Below are 15,030 nucleotides of genomic sequence, written 5' to 3'. Positions count from 1 at the left end.
CTTGCTTACCTGTGGCGACAGGGACCACAGCCAGGCTCTTGCCAGGGTGCCTCCCAGTCTGCCATGTCTGGTTGAGGAGTCCCAGGCCGGGGGCCCCCATTCCGCAGGCTACACCCCAGCAGCCCTTTTCTCTGTCCTCAAGAGATGGTGCTGGGCTCAAATGTGTCCTTGAACTGTGAAAATGGTCTCTGGGAGGAGTTGTAGAAAACTATGAATTGGTGAGTGGCTGGCATGTATGACCGGTCACCCTTGATCCTCCTCCCCACAGGTATGTGGCTCCCCAGAAGATTCCCCCCCCCCCGATTGAGGCCATGGGCTGTAGGGTTACCAACAGTGGTTGAGAGGGGGCCCCTTTCTTGTTTCAACCTTTGAGGAGAAAGAGTTGATGCCAGAGCATTGGAGAGAGAAAGGATTTCAGGAGCAGCCCTTTCCTAAAACACAAAACTCTGTGCACAAAGCCAGGGCTTCCAATGATTTATTCTTGTTCAAAGAGGAATCGCATCAGTTTCATACTCCAAAAAAACAAACACAAGCCTTTTGGGTGTCGGGTTTAGCCATCCACAGTCAGCACCACGCAGTCCCTTAAGTAGGGCGTTGTTTGACATGCTAGCTGTGGGGGAGAGGAGGGCTGTCTTCTCGCAGACTGAAGCGCCAGAAAGCCTTTGAGAAAGTTCCACCACCCGATTGGCGAAGAGAGCCCTTCCTCCAGATGGCCAAGTGCTGCTGCCCAGAGCTGCTTGAATTTGTCAGAATTTCCCCTCAAAAAAGTAGAGGCTAGAACATTGTTTTCGACACATTTCGATTCAAGATCAACTTGAGAAGAATTGAGACTTCACATTGGTTTGCAAAGATCCATTCAAGTAATTTCCTCCAATCCCCTCTGCAGAATGGAAGGGGCATAAAGGTACCCCTGACCATTAGGTCCAGTTGCGGACGACTCAGGGGTTGTGCGATCATCTTGCTCTATAGGCCAAGGGAGCTGGCCTTTGTCCGCAGACCATTTAGCTTCCCGCCGGAGCGGTACCTATTTATCTACTTGCACTTGATGTGCTTTCGAACTGCTAGGTTGGCAGGAGCTAGGACCGAGCAACGGGAGCTCACCCCGTCATGGGGATTTGAACTACCAATCTTCCGATCAGCAAGCCCTAGGCTCTGTGGTTTAGACCACAGCACCACCCGCGTCCCACGGAAGGGGCACAGACATGTATTAAAAGTTCATTCTCCAGAGTCCAGTGTGACCCATGTACCAGACAGCAAGGTCAACAAGGTAGACCATTGTGGTAACCAGACACTGAAGAGTAGTGCCGATCCTGGCTCTGGGGCTCTTTCACTGATTACCTTGGAAAAAATCCATCAACAGGTATGTATGTCAGGTTTACAGAACGTGAAACCCAGTTCCACGGTGAAGGTCAAAGGTCAGCAGAGAGTTCCTCTGCACACTCCAGAAACAACAACAGTAAGGGGACGATGCCAAGAACAGCTGTGCCAGCAGTGTGCAAACTTTGTGGAAGCTGCAGCACTTGAGATCCATTTTGCATCAGAGAATAAATCCTTTGAGGATCCTGTTTTGGTTGGGGGGTCATGGCCTGAACCAGCAGTGCCAAGATCCTGCTTCTCCAACAGACAAGGAATGAGAGGGCCGTGCCTGGAGGCATGTGGCTCCACAGCAGTGGCTGGGAATGGCAAGGAGGAGGCAGTCGCTGGCACCTTTTAAGGGCTGGGAGCAAAGAGGTTATGCCCTTTGTGGCATGTGCAAAGCCTCACCCCAGGGCGTCTCCCAAGGGAACAGGGATGCTTGGCAGGGAAGAGCTGGGGTGCTTCCCTCATGCCTCAAAGGGGAAATTAAGGCAGCTGAGAGAGGATCCTTGCTTCTGCTTTTGGAGGCCGGCAGAGGTTTGGCTCATAAGCAGCCGTGGCCTAAGTGTCTCAGGCATGGCTCCCCAGTCTACAAGGAAGTTGCTTCCAGTCCTCGCCACTGAACCAGGGAGGGCTGCAACTAAGCTCCAGAGGTGGCCTCCAGGATCTGTGAAAGGCAGAAGCTGTCTGCCTTTTCCTCCAAGGCCTCCTTGGACTCTCAGCCCCAACAGAACAGTTAAGAAGTGAAAGGCGCTTGGGAAGGGCAGTTCTCTGTCATGCGGCAGAGTGAGGAGGCTGTCTAGGCAGTAGATGGGGAGGGGGCGCAGTACAAGAGGGGCAGCTCCTGCCCTCCCCAGACGTTCCTCCTGAGCTCCCGGTGACGATGCTTTCCAGCTGGTGGGGTGGCTGACTGGCTACTTTGTCTCTTCCCAATGACTCAACATACCCTCACCTGCGAGCGCCCTGGCTGGCTGCTCCAGCAGGTGAGTTCAATGCGCTGCGCTGCTTACCCATTGCTGCAGCTAATGCCCTGCAACAGGCCCAGGCGGAGCAGTGGAGCATTGGGAGAAAAGCTGTGTGCCCCATGGCCTTCCCTGCACCCTCTAAGCTTGTCTGCCGCCCATCACCAGCACTGAAGTGAGAGTTGACTGCCATTAACAACCAGCTTCTGGGAGCAGAATGAGGCTGGTGTGCCATCCTGTCCTTTGCCTAGTATCTGGCGGACCTGCAGCCCCCTCCTAGGTGTTCTTGTGCAGCAGGACCACGGCCGCAGCATTCCCCTCACCTCCTGCTTGCCCTGCCTGATAGAGCTGCTTTGGGAGTTCCCGAAGGGGCTGTGCATCTACCCACCTCCCTGTAATAAAAGCCTTTTTCCCCCTCCACCATTCTCGCTGGCCAGAGAGGATTCTCGCTGGCCAGAGAGGACAGCGGATTTCCCTGTTTCCGAAGAAAGTCCATCATTCCCACACACGCCCCAGATCACAGCCACAAGGTTTCCAAATGCCATCTCTTGTGCCTTAGTTTCTCCTCGGGTGACAGCCTCCACAGAGAGCCACAAGAGGGAGGGAGTTTGTCGGCTCCACCAGGAAGAGCAAGTGGGGACAGGCCCAGCATGGCTGGCTCCCAGCCCACTCCCAGGAGCAGAAAGCTGACCCTCAAAGCCTGTTGAGACAAAAGAGGGAGGCCTCGGGAATGACCTCTAAGCCTGAGGGTACCAAATAAGTACCTGGTGCCCCAATGGCACCAGAGTCATGACGGGATGGGGCATATCTGCTGAAGGGCAAGAGGAGTGAGTTGGTCCCCAGCTGGTAGAGGGGTACGGTGGAATGTCAGCTCACAGAGCCAGCACCCCACCATCCAGGGTCCCCCACTCTCAGCAGCTCCTGAGGGGGCCTCGCTGCCGGTTGGCACAGGCCTGCAGTGTCTCTCGGATGCCCATCTGCCAGTCTTTCACCAGGTCCACTGGAGTCACCGCCTCCTGCCAGAACAGAAAACGGCATCAGACAGCTCTGCCTGCCTCTCTGCTTCCTGCCTCAAGCTGGAAGGCCAGGAAGAGGCAGAAAGAAGCCTTCCAATCTCTGTTAGGGAGGGGGAGCCTGAGACATGCCAGGTGTTGTGGCAGGACTGACCACAGGGCAGCAGGCTGCACCCTGGAGAGCCGCAGCTTCCATGTGCCTCACACTACAGGCTCAGCCTGTTTGGGCTTCTTGACAGATGGGATGGCAGGCTATGGCACAGGCCCACTGCTGGCTGCAGAAGGCAAGCAACGGGGGCTTTTCTCGCCCAAGCAGCCCCCTCCACCTGTCCTCGTTGAGCAGCAGCTTAGTTCTCACTCTGCCAGTCAATTTGCCTGGGCTTCCGAGTGCAGGTATGGACACTCATTGAAAAAGCCCTCTATACTGGGAAATTACATGGTGCTGAGAAGGGTTATAGACTGACCTTTGCCCTGAACTGCTACTTTTCTATGTGAAGGGCCCTTTTATGCAGGAGCATTTAGCATCTGAAGCTATCACCTGCTATGATGCAGCCCAGACACAAGTTTACAGACTCAGTGAGCCTACAGTAGACTAGGCCTTAGAGTGGTGCAGAAAGCAAATGGTACATTTGCACCAAGGAGCAGTGCCACCAGACCCGCCCAAGCTCTGGGGGCCCAAGGCTCTTCCCCGCTTGCTGCCCATTCTGAAAGGGTGGTAAAACCTCTCCGCTGTCCATGCCTCACCTCATTCTGGATGGCCAGGTTTGCCCCGTACATCAGCAGCGTCTTCACAGCCTTGAAGCGTCCCAGCCTGACTGCGTCGTGAAGGGGCGTGTCTCCTTCCTGGGCAGGGGGAGGCAGAGTAAGTGCGCCTGGCCTCCTCCACACCAGGGCCAGTTAAGGGCAGATCCTTAACTCGGCAGAAGAGCTGCTGCTTTGCATGCAAAAGGATCTCTGGGTCAATCTCCGGCTAAAAGGATCCCAGGCTAGGAAAAAGCCCCGCTGGAAGTCTCAAGGACCCACAGAAAATGGCAATGAACAAACTGACCTGGGCTAGAAGGATGAATGCGCCAACTCAGTAAAAGGAGGACTGTGTGCAGAGTGTGTCAGATAAAAAAAAACCTGTGTCTTGCATATATTATGCAAATAAGCGCAATTGCTTTTATTTTGCATAATTCCTTCTGCTAAAAGCAAAGAGCTCACTGTGAGGCGAGGGCCATTTCTGAAAGTGCTTGAGGATACACCCCAAAGTGCCTGGAAGGAAAGACCACCAGAAGAGCCCTGCATCTGGATCAGGCCAAAGGCTCACCTGGTCCAGCATCCCATCCTCAAAGGCCATCCAGACACCAAAGAAACCTGAGCAGCCCCTCACTCCTCGCAGGGGCTTCCCAGCATTCAGAGGCGTAGCTCCTCTGGCGGCAGGGAGAGAACTCAGCTGCTGAACTCAGGAGGGTTTCTGCTGCCAGCTCGCCTCCCAAAAGCAGTGCAGACTTTCGGGCAGAGCCAAAACGAGGGCTTGGCCACCCCAGCTGCTCCCCACAGCCCAGAGGCAGAGAGCACCCCTCCCCTCCATCTCATACCTTGTCTTGCGCATTGATGTTTGCCCCGCAGGCAATGAGGTGCTCGGCGCAGTCGCTGTGCCCCGTCCGGACGGCCACGTGCAGGGGGGTGCTCCACAGCTGCCAGAGAAAGAGAATTCCTCAGAGCCCACCCCGTTGTCCCGGTGGGGACTCCGTCACGGAGGCAGCGCCCCCCAGATGGGGCCGGCAGCATTGGCTGAGGCTGCTCACCTTGTCCCGTGTGGAGATCTTGGCTCCCCGGCCCATCAAGCGCTTGAGGATCTCCAGGTGCCCCCCACGACAGGCCCAGAGCACAGGGGTCGCGTCCAGCTGCGTCAAAGCAGAGCCCACTCATTACAGGGAGAAGATCATTTGGGGCACAAGAAAGTCTGGCTGCACAGGAGGTGGGGAAGGGCAGTCTGTGGCATAAAGCAGCCTCCGCCAATGGGTGCCTGCCACATTTCGGACTACAAATCCCATCATCATCTTCAGCATCACACAGCCGTGCTGGCTGGGGCTCTTGGGAGCTGTGTTCTAAAGCATCTGGAGGGCACCAGGTTGGCAAAGAGAATGCTGGGGTGGGTGTACCCTTCCTACTTTTTGGAAAGGGTCCCAATCTCTCCCTCCCTGCCTCTCTTTCCCTCTTCAACCACTAGAGCTTCAGCCAGGCAGGAGAGCGCATGCCTGTCCTCTGGGCTGGAATCGTGACCCCGATGACAGCCAACCTGGCTCGCTCCTGCTTTTTAGCAATTTTAAGCCAGTGAGTGAACTTAAAGTAGCGATTGATGGGTACGTTTTTTCCAGCAGCAGGTGTCAGGAATCCCTGGGTGCTCACCATGTCTCTTGGCTCCAGCTTGGCCCCAGCGTCCAACAGCTTGTCCACGATCTCTGCATGGCCCCGCAAGCAGGCCCGGTGCAGGGCTGTACATCTGAACTGCAGGAGGAAACACAAGGGAGCACCTTGGTTTGATGGGTCGGCACCCTGCAGGCCTGCCCACCCCTTTCACATCCCCCCCGAGGGTCTTCTGTGATGGATACTTGGCACAGCCCATCAAGCCAAAACAGCACCTCCTGGGGCAGGGGAGCTCCTTCCTAGTGCAGAACTGCACATCACTCTAGGATAGCCTTTGCCAGCCTAGGGCCCTCCAGATGGTTTCAGTTACAACTCCCATCAGCCACAGCCAGCACTGGAGGGCACCAGGTTGACAAGGGCTGCTCTAGCAAATGCAGACCTTTGTCAAAGTCATGTGACTTGAGGGACAGGGCAATGGGAGAACTGCTGGGAAGAAGGGCGCTTAAGCTTCTCCCTTCCACTGATTCCCCCTCTCCACGGGTATCTCCACCCTCACTGCCAGGCTTATAGCCCAGCAGAGGAAACACTTCAGGGTAGGGGGACCTGGAAGAAGGATGTGGCAGGGAGGGAATTCTCCTTTGCAGGGGATTTTACCCCTGCAGTGAAACACATTTGCCTACAGAGAAACCGGTGATCAGAGCCACATAGCAGCTTTGGCAAGCATTTGTTACTTTGGGGCTGGGGGAAGGCAGCTTCATTCACCATGAACCATGACATTTTGAATCCCCTCCAAACCAATGGCAAAGTTTTGTAGTTGTTTTGTAGGTTTTTGATACATCAAACAGAGGTTCATAGTTGATACTGTATATCAATTACTCAGTTTGGGGGGCTACAAAACGTGGGGTTCATGCTACAAAAACCCATGAAACGACTACAAAAGTTCAGTACCCGTATGGAGGGGACCCAAAATCTTGGGGTTTGTAGTGAATGAAGCTGGGGAACACCAAAGGGGAAGTTTTATTTCCACCAGGGGCTTGTCTGCTTCTGGTGCAATGCAGCTTAAAAAGTTGCTGAGCAACTGTCTCCGTGTGAACATCTTGTGCAGACCTTTGTCTGCCTCTGACTGCCAGATACCCAGAATCAAAAGTGGGGAAGAGAGGGCTGCTCTGGTGCTCAGATCCCGCTGGCGGGTTTCCCACAGACATCTGGCTGGCCCCTGTGAGAAGAGGATGCTGGACTAGAGGGGCCACTGGCCTGATCCAGCAGCAGGCTCTTCACACAGACGTTAAACAATGTAGTGATGCCACCAACTTGGATGGCTTTACAAGAGGACAGGACAAGGCTCTCCTTGGCTGCTGGCCACAAGGGCTCGGCTCTCTCCCTGCTGAGAGGCAGCGTGAGTCTGAATGGCGGCTGCTGGCCATCGCACGCAGAGAGACATCTGGCTTGGCCACTAAGAGAACAGGATGCTGGTGGGCCTTTGGCCTGATCCTGCAGCCATGCTCCACTTGCACTCTTGTGGATGTATATTTTTGATACAAGCACCTATCAAAACTGCAGATAGCAAAGGGCCATCTTAGCAACCATTCATCGTGTGAGAGAGAAGCAAGAACCGCACTTCTGAGGTGATGCCTGGCACAAAACACCTGGGATTTTAAAACTATCCTTTGGGAATGATTGTTTTCCACTGATGCAAATTTAGACAGATGTAATCAACTCAAACTCAAACTCATGCATTGAATCAACTAAGATGGCTTTAGTGAGGCAGCTGGTGCTGCCTTTAGGGATGGCTTTAGTGAGGCAATGGTGCACCTGCGGCTGGATCTTGGGGTTGTTGGCGCATGGGGGGGGCACTTAAATGACCATCCCAGAAAGTGGCAGCTGATGGAAGAAGTGACCAAAAGGCCCGGCGTTGGTCCCTGAGCTGGCAGGGCTACCCCAGGCCCCTCCAGAACTGGCACTCATCACCGCAACAACATCCTTCCTTTCAACCTATTTTTTATAGTTGGGGGTGGAAGCCTGAGCTCATGTTGTTATTTTTACTGTAAAATATATTATCCTCTTCTACACCAAAATGAGGCTATTCCAAAGTAAATGTGCTTTTGCATCAGGGCAGGAGGAAAAGCAAACTCAATTTTATTCCATGAGCCTCGGTAGCGCCGTGATTTAAGTGAGTTTGGAATGCAAAGCTGCATATGCCGGGTCTTTTTGTTTTTTATCATCAGAGCTGGCAAACTGCTTTTAGCTGCTGTTTGGTCTATTGCATCAGGAATGTGGAAGTGCTTATAGTGCAGGCAGGGGATGAAGAAGGGAAATGTTAATTGTGTGTTACATAACCAAAGAAAACCAGGGCAGAATCCTGGGGAGCAATTTGGGGAGGCAGAGAGGCCTGACGGGGGGGGGGGGCTGATTCCAGCAAATGCTGTGAGAGCCCCTGATGCTGCAGCTGTGATGAAAGATGCAGAGTTTGGGACTTAAGTGAAATGATCTAAAACAACCACACTCCCCAGAGAAGATCTCCTGCAGAGTGAGCGAGGGTTGCGCAATATCAGGTAGGTTCCTTTCAGTGGGGCTTGTGCAAGAGAACGTCCCAGCGGATTTCACCCTTTAAAGCTGAATAAAAGGGAAGGTGCTTTTTGGCTCTTGAGACCAATATATCTTGGGCAAATTTGCCTCTCTCTCCCTTCCTTCGCTAATATCTTCCACCCCAGCTGCCATCCTTGCCTTTGCCGTGGGCTCCCTGGACTGACCCCCATCCCCCTTTCTCTGTTTCATCATTAGGCAAATTCCGGATGGAAGCAGGAGGCTTGCGTTTCTTAGCACCCCCTTTACCTTGTCGTGAGCGTTGGGGTCCCCTCCATCTGCCAGGTATTTCTCAATCACAGGAATCCGGTTCTCCAGTGCCGCTTGGAGAAACTGCACTGGACCCACAGGCTCTGTCTATAGAGGAGAGGGATAGGAGTCAAACTCTGCTTTTCCACAAGGTGCCTGTCCCCCTTTGGAGAGAGGGGACACTCAGTCTGCCTTGTCCACCTTCACCCCACCCCAAAACTAAGCAATACTACTGCTACCTACTACTACTACTACTACTAGGGTTTTTTCATTGAACAATGTACAAATTCTGTTTAAATAATTAATAATTCTACTAATAATTTTACTTATAAAAAGAAAGGTTTAGTTGGTGCCTCAGAGATAACAATATGGCTGTTCCATTGCAAAGCCTGCAGCCAACTTGCTTAGCCCTGAAGGTGGATGGGCAGGGACAGTCCTACCATTAGGCAGAGGGAGGCATCTGCTTCAGGTGCCAATGCTGGTGGGCAGAGCATCCATCTCCCACCATTCCCCTGGGGACCCTGAAGCCAGCCTCTGCTCCCAGGGATGCGGAGGAAGACACTGTCCTGCTGGTGGTGTGGAAGGTGAAACTTGAATTCCGGGTGTGGAATGTGATGGCCCCATCTTGCCCTTTGCTTCAGGTAGCAAAATGTGTTGTCCCAGCCTTATAAAGGGGACCTCTAAAGCCGATCTGGGTATGTTGAGTAAGTTCATATGAGAGATGCACCAGCCCCTAATTCATTTAGGGCTTGCAAGGGGCAGCACTTTGAATTGCACCCAAAAATAAATTGGAAGCTGTCTTACGATGGGACCCGGATGGTAACCTGGGCACCATAGTAGCTCGCAAGTGCTGATCACAGGCAGTCCCACAGGCAGTCTATCTGGGATGCTATCCAAGCATGGATACCTGTGACAAGACCAGGTTTTTCTGAGAAGAGATGCAATTGGTGTGCACCAATGCAAGAACCTTTGGGGGATGAATGCCTGCCAAGCTAGGTCCAAGCCACAAACCTCCTCTTGCAGGGGAAGCGCAGCCCCCTCCCTCCAAAGCCGTGTGTCAAGGCTACCCCTGTGCTGCAGCACACAGTCTTCTGGCAAAGCGAGACTCACCATCACTTCTGGCTCCCGTTCTTTGGGGCGGACCACTTTCTTCAACCTCTTCTTATTCTTGCGAAGCTTGACAATCGCCTCCAAGTCCTGCAGGCTGTCTAGCTTCAGCCTGGAATTGCTGAGTGTCTCAAGCTGGAAAGGAGATGGGGGAAAGGAGATGTGTGGGCAACCGGCTTCCCCCACAGCACCTGCCGCAGTGGGGAGGGGAGGCCTGGGACGCCCAGTGGGAGAGCTTTGCCGCGCCAACTTGCAAAGCTTCCATTCATTTCAGTGGGGTTTGTGCAGGGCTGCTTCGCAGCAGGGAGGTGTTTGCTTGTCTGCCACAGCTCAACTTATCCTGCCACTCTTCCTGGTGCTCACTGTATTCTGCTTCACAGTAAACCAGGGGTGGAGAATGGGATCCAGCCACTGGGAAGGATGCTGACAGCCCTCAACCCGCCTGGGCCACTTGGCTGACCTGCGTTCCCAAGGCACTGGGAGCTCCTGATTAGCAGCAGACCCAGAGAGAGACCTGCACTCCGTGCCAAATGTAAAAGGCACCGAACACAAGCCAAGGAGTCAGGCTCCCAATTGTCTGTTGCTTTCTTGAAAAATATGTTTTGTTATGAATGTGTTTGCTGCCCTGAGCTCCTTTAGGAGGAAAGACAGGATATAAATTCAATAAGTGCAACAGAGCCAACAGAATCTTGTGGCCCTTGAAGGGCTAAGAGATCAAAGCATAAAGAGGATTCAGTCTTCAGTGACTTTTAACAGAAGCAGAGCATCCAGACCATAATCTCCCCGAAGGTAGACCAGTTTTTCTTAACCTTGGGTCTCCAGCTGTTGCTGGGCTACAGCTCCCATCATCCTTGACCACTGACCCTGCTAGCTAGGGATGCTGGGAGTTGTAGTCCAACAACAGCTGGAGACCCATGTTTGAGAAACACTGGTGTAGATGATCCATTGCATTGCTATTCCAGATCTGTATTCATATAGATTGCTCAACCATTCTCTAGAGTGTGCTCTAGGCATTTCCTTTTCCGTGGCCTGTCTCTCTTTGTAGGAATCAGCTCTATCACTTTCACTCTCTCCTCCCCAAAGATCATTGCCTTTACATCTGTTTACACACATACTCCAAACTGAGAATACAGTGCAGGGAGTATTTAGTCCTTTCCCCACATACAATAGTCCCATAGCATTTCCCCCACCCCACATCCTACAATGAAGTCTGGGGGGAAGTGGGGTGGACCTGCCCAGTTGACTACATTGAGCTAGAAATCTGGAAGCAGAGCTGCTCTTCCAATTCCAGCTTCAAGCAGAACTGCCTAAGTTTGCTGCTGCTAAATCATCCATGTCTGGAAGCACCTTTGATCTTTCAAGTGCCGTGTGATGCCTTGGGAACGCAGGTCAGCCTCTGGCTCAGCTGCCTGAAGAGATCCCAGGTGCACACCTTTGCATTGTCTGCTGCCCATTGACTGCTGGGGGACTAAGGAACAGCTGGCCAACTGGCTTGTCAGACAAGAGCCTTCTTGTCCACTATTGCCCCCTTGTGGCTGTGGGGGAGACAGGCCCCTGCCCACCCCACCCCATGAGCAAGGTGGAACTTCTCACCCACCTTTTTCTTCTTCGCATCTTCTGCCTTCTGCCTTTCCTTGCTGACTGCTTCCCACACGCCTGCTGGGCCTGACCGCCATCTCTCTGGCTCCCTGGCCGTGCTTCTTGCCAGCACATCAAAACCTCTCCCTTTCTCGTCATGTCGTTCGCCACTTACCTGGCGGGAGAGGGAAAAAGGTAGGAGCATGAGGACTGTCTTGGGCCCCTCTCTCTTCCAGCAAAGTGCCTATATCCCTCCTCCTGGCTGCAAATTCTGGTGCTGGGTGTCAATAGCTCAGCTGTAGAGCATCTCTTTGCATGCAGAAGGTGCGGGTTCAATCCCCACCATCACCAGGTAGGGCTGGGAATGTCTCCTGCCTGAGACTCTGGAGACCTGCTGCCTGAAAGCACTGACATCACTGAGCTCACTCACTATAAGGCAGTTTCCTGCGCTGCTGGGATTGTAGCCTCTGTGGTACTGCGGTTAGGGGGTTGCACTAGGACCTGGGAGACCAGGGTTCAAATCCCACACTCAGCTGTGAAACTCACTGGGTCCCCCACCTTGATCTCCTTGTCGGAAGGAGGTGACAGCAATGAATTCATAAAATGGACGAGGGCGGGAAACAGGGTGGGAGGGAGAGGGAGAGCCCCAAGTTTTGCAGGTGTACAAAATAACGTAAGGAGGTCATCTCACAAATGCACCAAAGGTGCACAATCTGCCTCAGTTGCATCAGAATCCACAGCAGCCTACCTGGCCCCAGAACGCCCATTGAAGTTCTTGAGCTGCTCTTAAGCTCCCACCCTGCCTACAGCCAGTTGCTCCCTCAGCCAAGTGGAAAGGGTGCCCAGTGCCAGGGCCAACTTGCAACATTCCCCCCCTCCCTGCCGCCTGCTCCTCCTGGCCCTGATGAAGCAACTTCTATTTATATGGATATGTATGTAAGCAGCAGCCCCTGGCTCAGGAACACACATCATGTGCGGCGAATGCTCCCTCCTCCCGCAAGGGCAAAGTCAGCACTGTCCACCACAGGGCCGACTAGAGACATTTGGGCGCCTGAGGCAGAACGTCTCCAGGGTGGAAAATCCCCAGGCACTAGCAGGTGACTGGGAACAGCCGCTGGGCAAACTTCATTCCGATGACCCCCAGGCTCTCATGCCCGTCCCAGTCATTGCAAGAGGGCGATCATTTCCTGACTGCTTGTAGCTGAGCGTGGTCTGCCCACACCCAGCCTCACGCTCTCCCTGGCCAAAGGAAAACACGCTGCTTGAGATGTCCATACAGAGACAACAGGAGACATGTGGGCAGCGAGGCAGAAAACCCAAACACCTAAGAGCCCTTCAAGTCCAGCATCCTGTTCTCCCTGTGCCACCCAGATGCCTTTAGGAAGCCCAAGGGGAAACCAGCAAGAAGCACTGGGGGTCCAGGACTCTGGGGAGCAGAAGGGAGCCAGTGGGGTGGGGTGGAACTGGGCTCAGTCCTGGGAGGCCGGGGCTTACATTCAGTCACAAAGTTCACTGGGTGACCCCGGGGGCCAGTCACGGCCTCTCAGCCTCACCTACTTCGCAGGGCTGTTGTATTAAACGAGGAGCAGGGAGACCCATGTGTGTCACCTTCAGCTCGGAGGGTGGGGTGGAGTTGGGCTATAAATGTAGCAGATTAATTGTTGAATAAACTCTCCTGGCTTGCAATGGCCTTATGCCATCACTCATCCTCATCCTCCAGGAATTAGTCCATTCCTCTTTTAAAGCCTCCATTATGCTTCCTTTCCAAAATATATATTACAAATACATTTGGCTGCCTGGGATGGAATCCAAAGGGTGCCCCACTCACCCCCCACCTTCTGCTGGGGTCAACACTAAAAAGTCTTGCTGCACCTTCCAGGCTCTGCTCCTGCCTTTCTTGATTCCCCCCTCCCCCACTTTCAGAGGACCCCCCCTGAAGCTTGGCAGGGATGACCCCAGAAATAATGAAGGTTAGAAAACACACCCCACACCCTTAAATAGTGTTTCAACATGTGCTACCTGAGGCAGCCCCCCTCCCCCCCGGCTGCGCAGCGCCTGAGCATAACATTGCTGGAGTAATGCGATAGCTTCTAGGCCTTGCGGCTGCCACAAGCCAAACATGAATGGAATGGCTCTTTTCTCCCCAGTTTCAGTCACTCCAGCGCGGTCAGCGGCTCCCTTCCTTCTGAGGTCTCCAGGGAAGAGGACACCCAGAGGTCTTGGGTGACCTCCATGAGGCAGCAAGCAGAGCTTCAGCTGGACACAGCAGCCAAAATAAGACACCAGCTGCAGCGCCAGGCCATCCTCACACCGGGGGAGGCCTAGCAGGCTTGTTTGTGACATCCTTCCATCTGCACATATAAGGCAGTTGAAGGAGTTTGTTCACTGTCTCAGCTCATTCAGCTAAGGATCATAGGAGACTGCCTATCCATCTAGCTCACTATTGCCTGCACTGACTGGCAGCAGCGTTGGGGGGGGGGGTTAAGCAGGTTCTCTCCCAGCCCCCCACCTGGAGATTCCGTTGGGGATTGAACCAGGGACCTTACTCCACCACTGAGCCACAACCTGTCCCTTGACAGCAAATTGAATTGTTGTTGTTTCATACAAAAGACGTCCTCAGCCCCACCTGGAGATATGGGGCATTGACCCTAGAGCCTTCAGGTGGGCTACCATGCAGCTGCAGCAGGCACACCCCCATGACCTGCAGGTCGGCTGTATTGTACAGCATTCCTATTGAAATGAGCGCCATTCTAAATTTGCATCTATACAACTAAATGACCATATGGAAATGTTAGGCAAACTGCTGGCCCTTTTTGTCTTCTTTGGGGGGCAATGCATAGCTGGCCACCCCAACCCACACTGCCCGACACTTGGAGTGTGACTCCCCCGCCCTGCCCCCGCAGTCTGGAGCAGTCCTGGATCAGAGAACCTTCCCACCCAAATAAGGTCCATGGCAGGTGTGGGAAGAAAGCACATTGGAGCCTTTGAGTGGATTCCTAGGTGATGTGCAGTCTGCCTGCAGGGGGTTCTAACTAATTGCCTCAACAATTGCAACAATCCAGCTCAGTCCTGGTTCTGGTCACAAATTCCTGGGCTGAGCAGACACTCACAGAGACATCCTGTTCCTTAATTCTCAGCGCACACATGCCTGGCACCAGAGTGTTTTGCACCAAACTGTGGCTGGTGTACCTCAAGGCTCTCATTAAAAAAACAAAAGCCACAGCCTGCTGTTTGCCCATCTCTGAGCTGAGCGCCCATCCCACTACTCCCACTTTGCTCTGGTTTGCCCTCAGCCCCCCACCCGACCCCTCCATCGCTTACCAACTGCTGAATGCTGAAGATCTCCATGGTCCCCCCTACCTCAGAGCCACAACGCTCACTCCTTGGCCGCCAGGCACAGCAGCTGTTTTTATTCCACCCGGGGGGGGGGGGGGAGGCTGCCTTTGGGCTTTACTCCAAAGCTCTCCCTCCCCTCCAGCAAACTAGATAATTCAGGTGCCATGTCACGCGGGCTAAAATAACTTCATAGTTTAAAGGTTTCCAGAGCTTGCAATGGGATCCCCAGGTCCAGAGTGGGAAACGTGTGCAATTGTTTGGAATGAGAAGAGCTCCAGATAAATCAGAGCCGTTGGGAGTCCCATGACATTGGGCACAGGCTCCCTACCACCAGGCTACTTGCTCCCAAGGGTGCTGCCTTGGCTGCCAATAAGCTACCGGCCCCGATTCAACATTGTTGGCCTTGACACACAAAGCCTGGATCAGCTGGGGGCCCAAGTGCCATAGGAAGCTGCCTTAGACCAAGTCAGCCCATTAGCCTATCAAGCTCAGTG

The 15,030-nt window shown here is 53.6% G+C and overlaps 1 protein-coding gene across 1 annotated transcript; it reads right to left on the bottom strand.

Moving 5' to 3' along the window:
* Positions 1 to 459: 459 nt before the first annotated feature.
* On the bottom strand, positions 460 to 14,774 carry ANKRD23 (ankyrin repeat domain 23). The gene is made up of 9 exons (XM_083456668.1): positions 14,522 to 14,774; positions 11,220 to 11,375; positions 9,626 to 9,757; positions 8,516 to 8,623; positions 5,726 to 5,824; positions 5,122 to 5,220; positions 4,912 to 5,010; positions 4,076 to 4,174; positions 460 to 3,334 (listed from the first exon to the last, which is right to left on the bottom strand). The coding sequence occupies exons 1-9, from the start codon at positions 14,546 to 14,548 to the stop codon at positions 3,230 to 3,232; spliced, it is 924 nt and encodes a 307-aa protein (XP_083312794.1). The 5' UTR covers positions 14,549 to 14,774; the 3' UTR covers positions 460 to 3,229.
* Between the last annotated feature and the right edge of the window lie 256 nt (positions 14,775 to 15,030).

This window comes from Podarcis tiliguerta (genome assembly GCF_965153285.1).
Source record: "Podarcis tiliguerta genome assembly, chromosome: 8".
NCBI lineage: Eukaryota > Metazoa > Chordata > Lepidosauria > Squamata > Lacertidae > Podarcis > Podarcis tiliguerta.
This window is presented reverse-complemented; position numbering and strand designations above follow the sequence as displayed.

Excerpts from the sequence above, each read along its gene's own strand:
- ANKRD23 (XM_083456668.1), bottom strand. The coding sequence starts at position 14,548 with ATGGAGATCTTCAGCATTCAGCAGTTG. Across the intron at positions 11,376-14,521 it reads TCTTCAGCATTCAGCAGTTG|GTAAGTGGCGAACGACATGA; the intron begins GTAAGCGATGGA and ends CTCTCCCGCCAG. Across the intron at positions 9,758-11,219 it reads AAGATGCGAAGAAGAAAAAG|CTTGAGACACTCAGCAATTC; the intron begins GTGGGTGAGAAG and ends TCTCCTTTCCAG.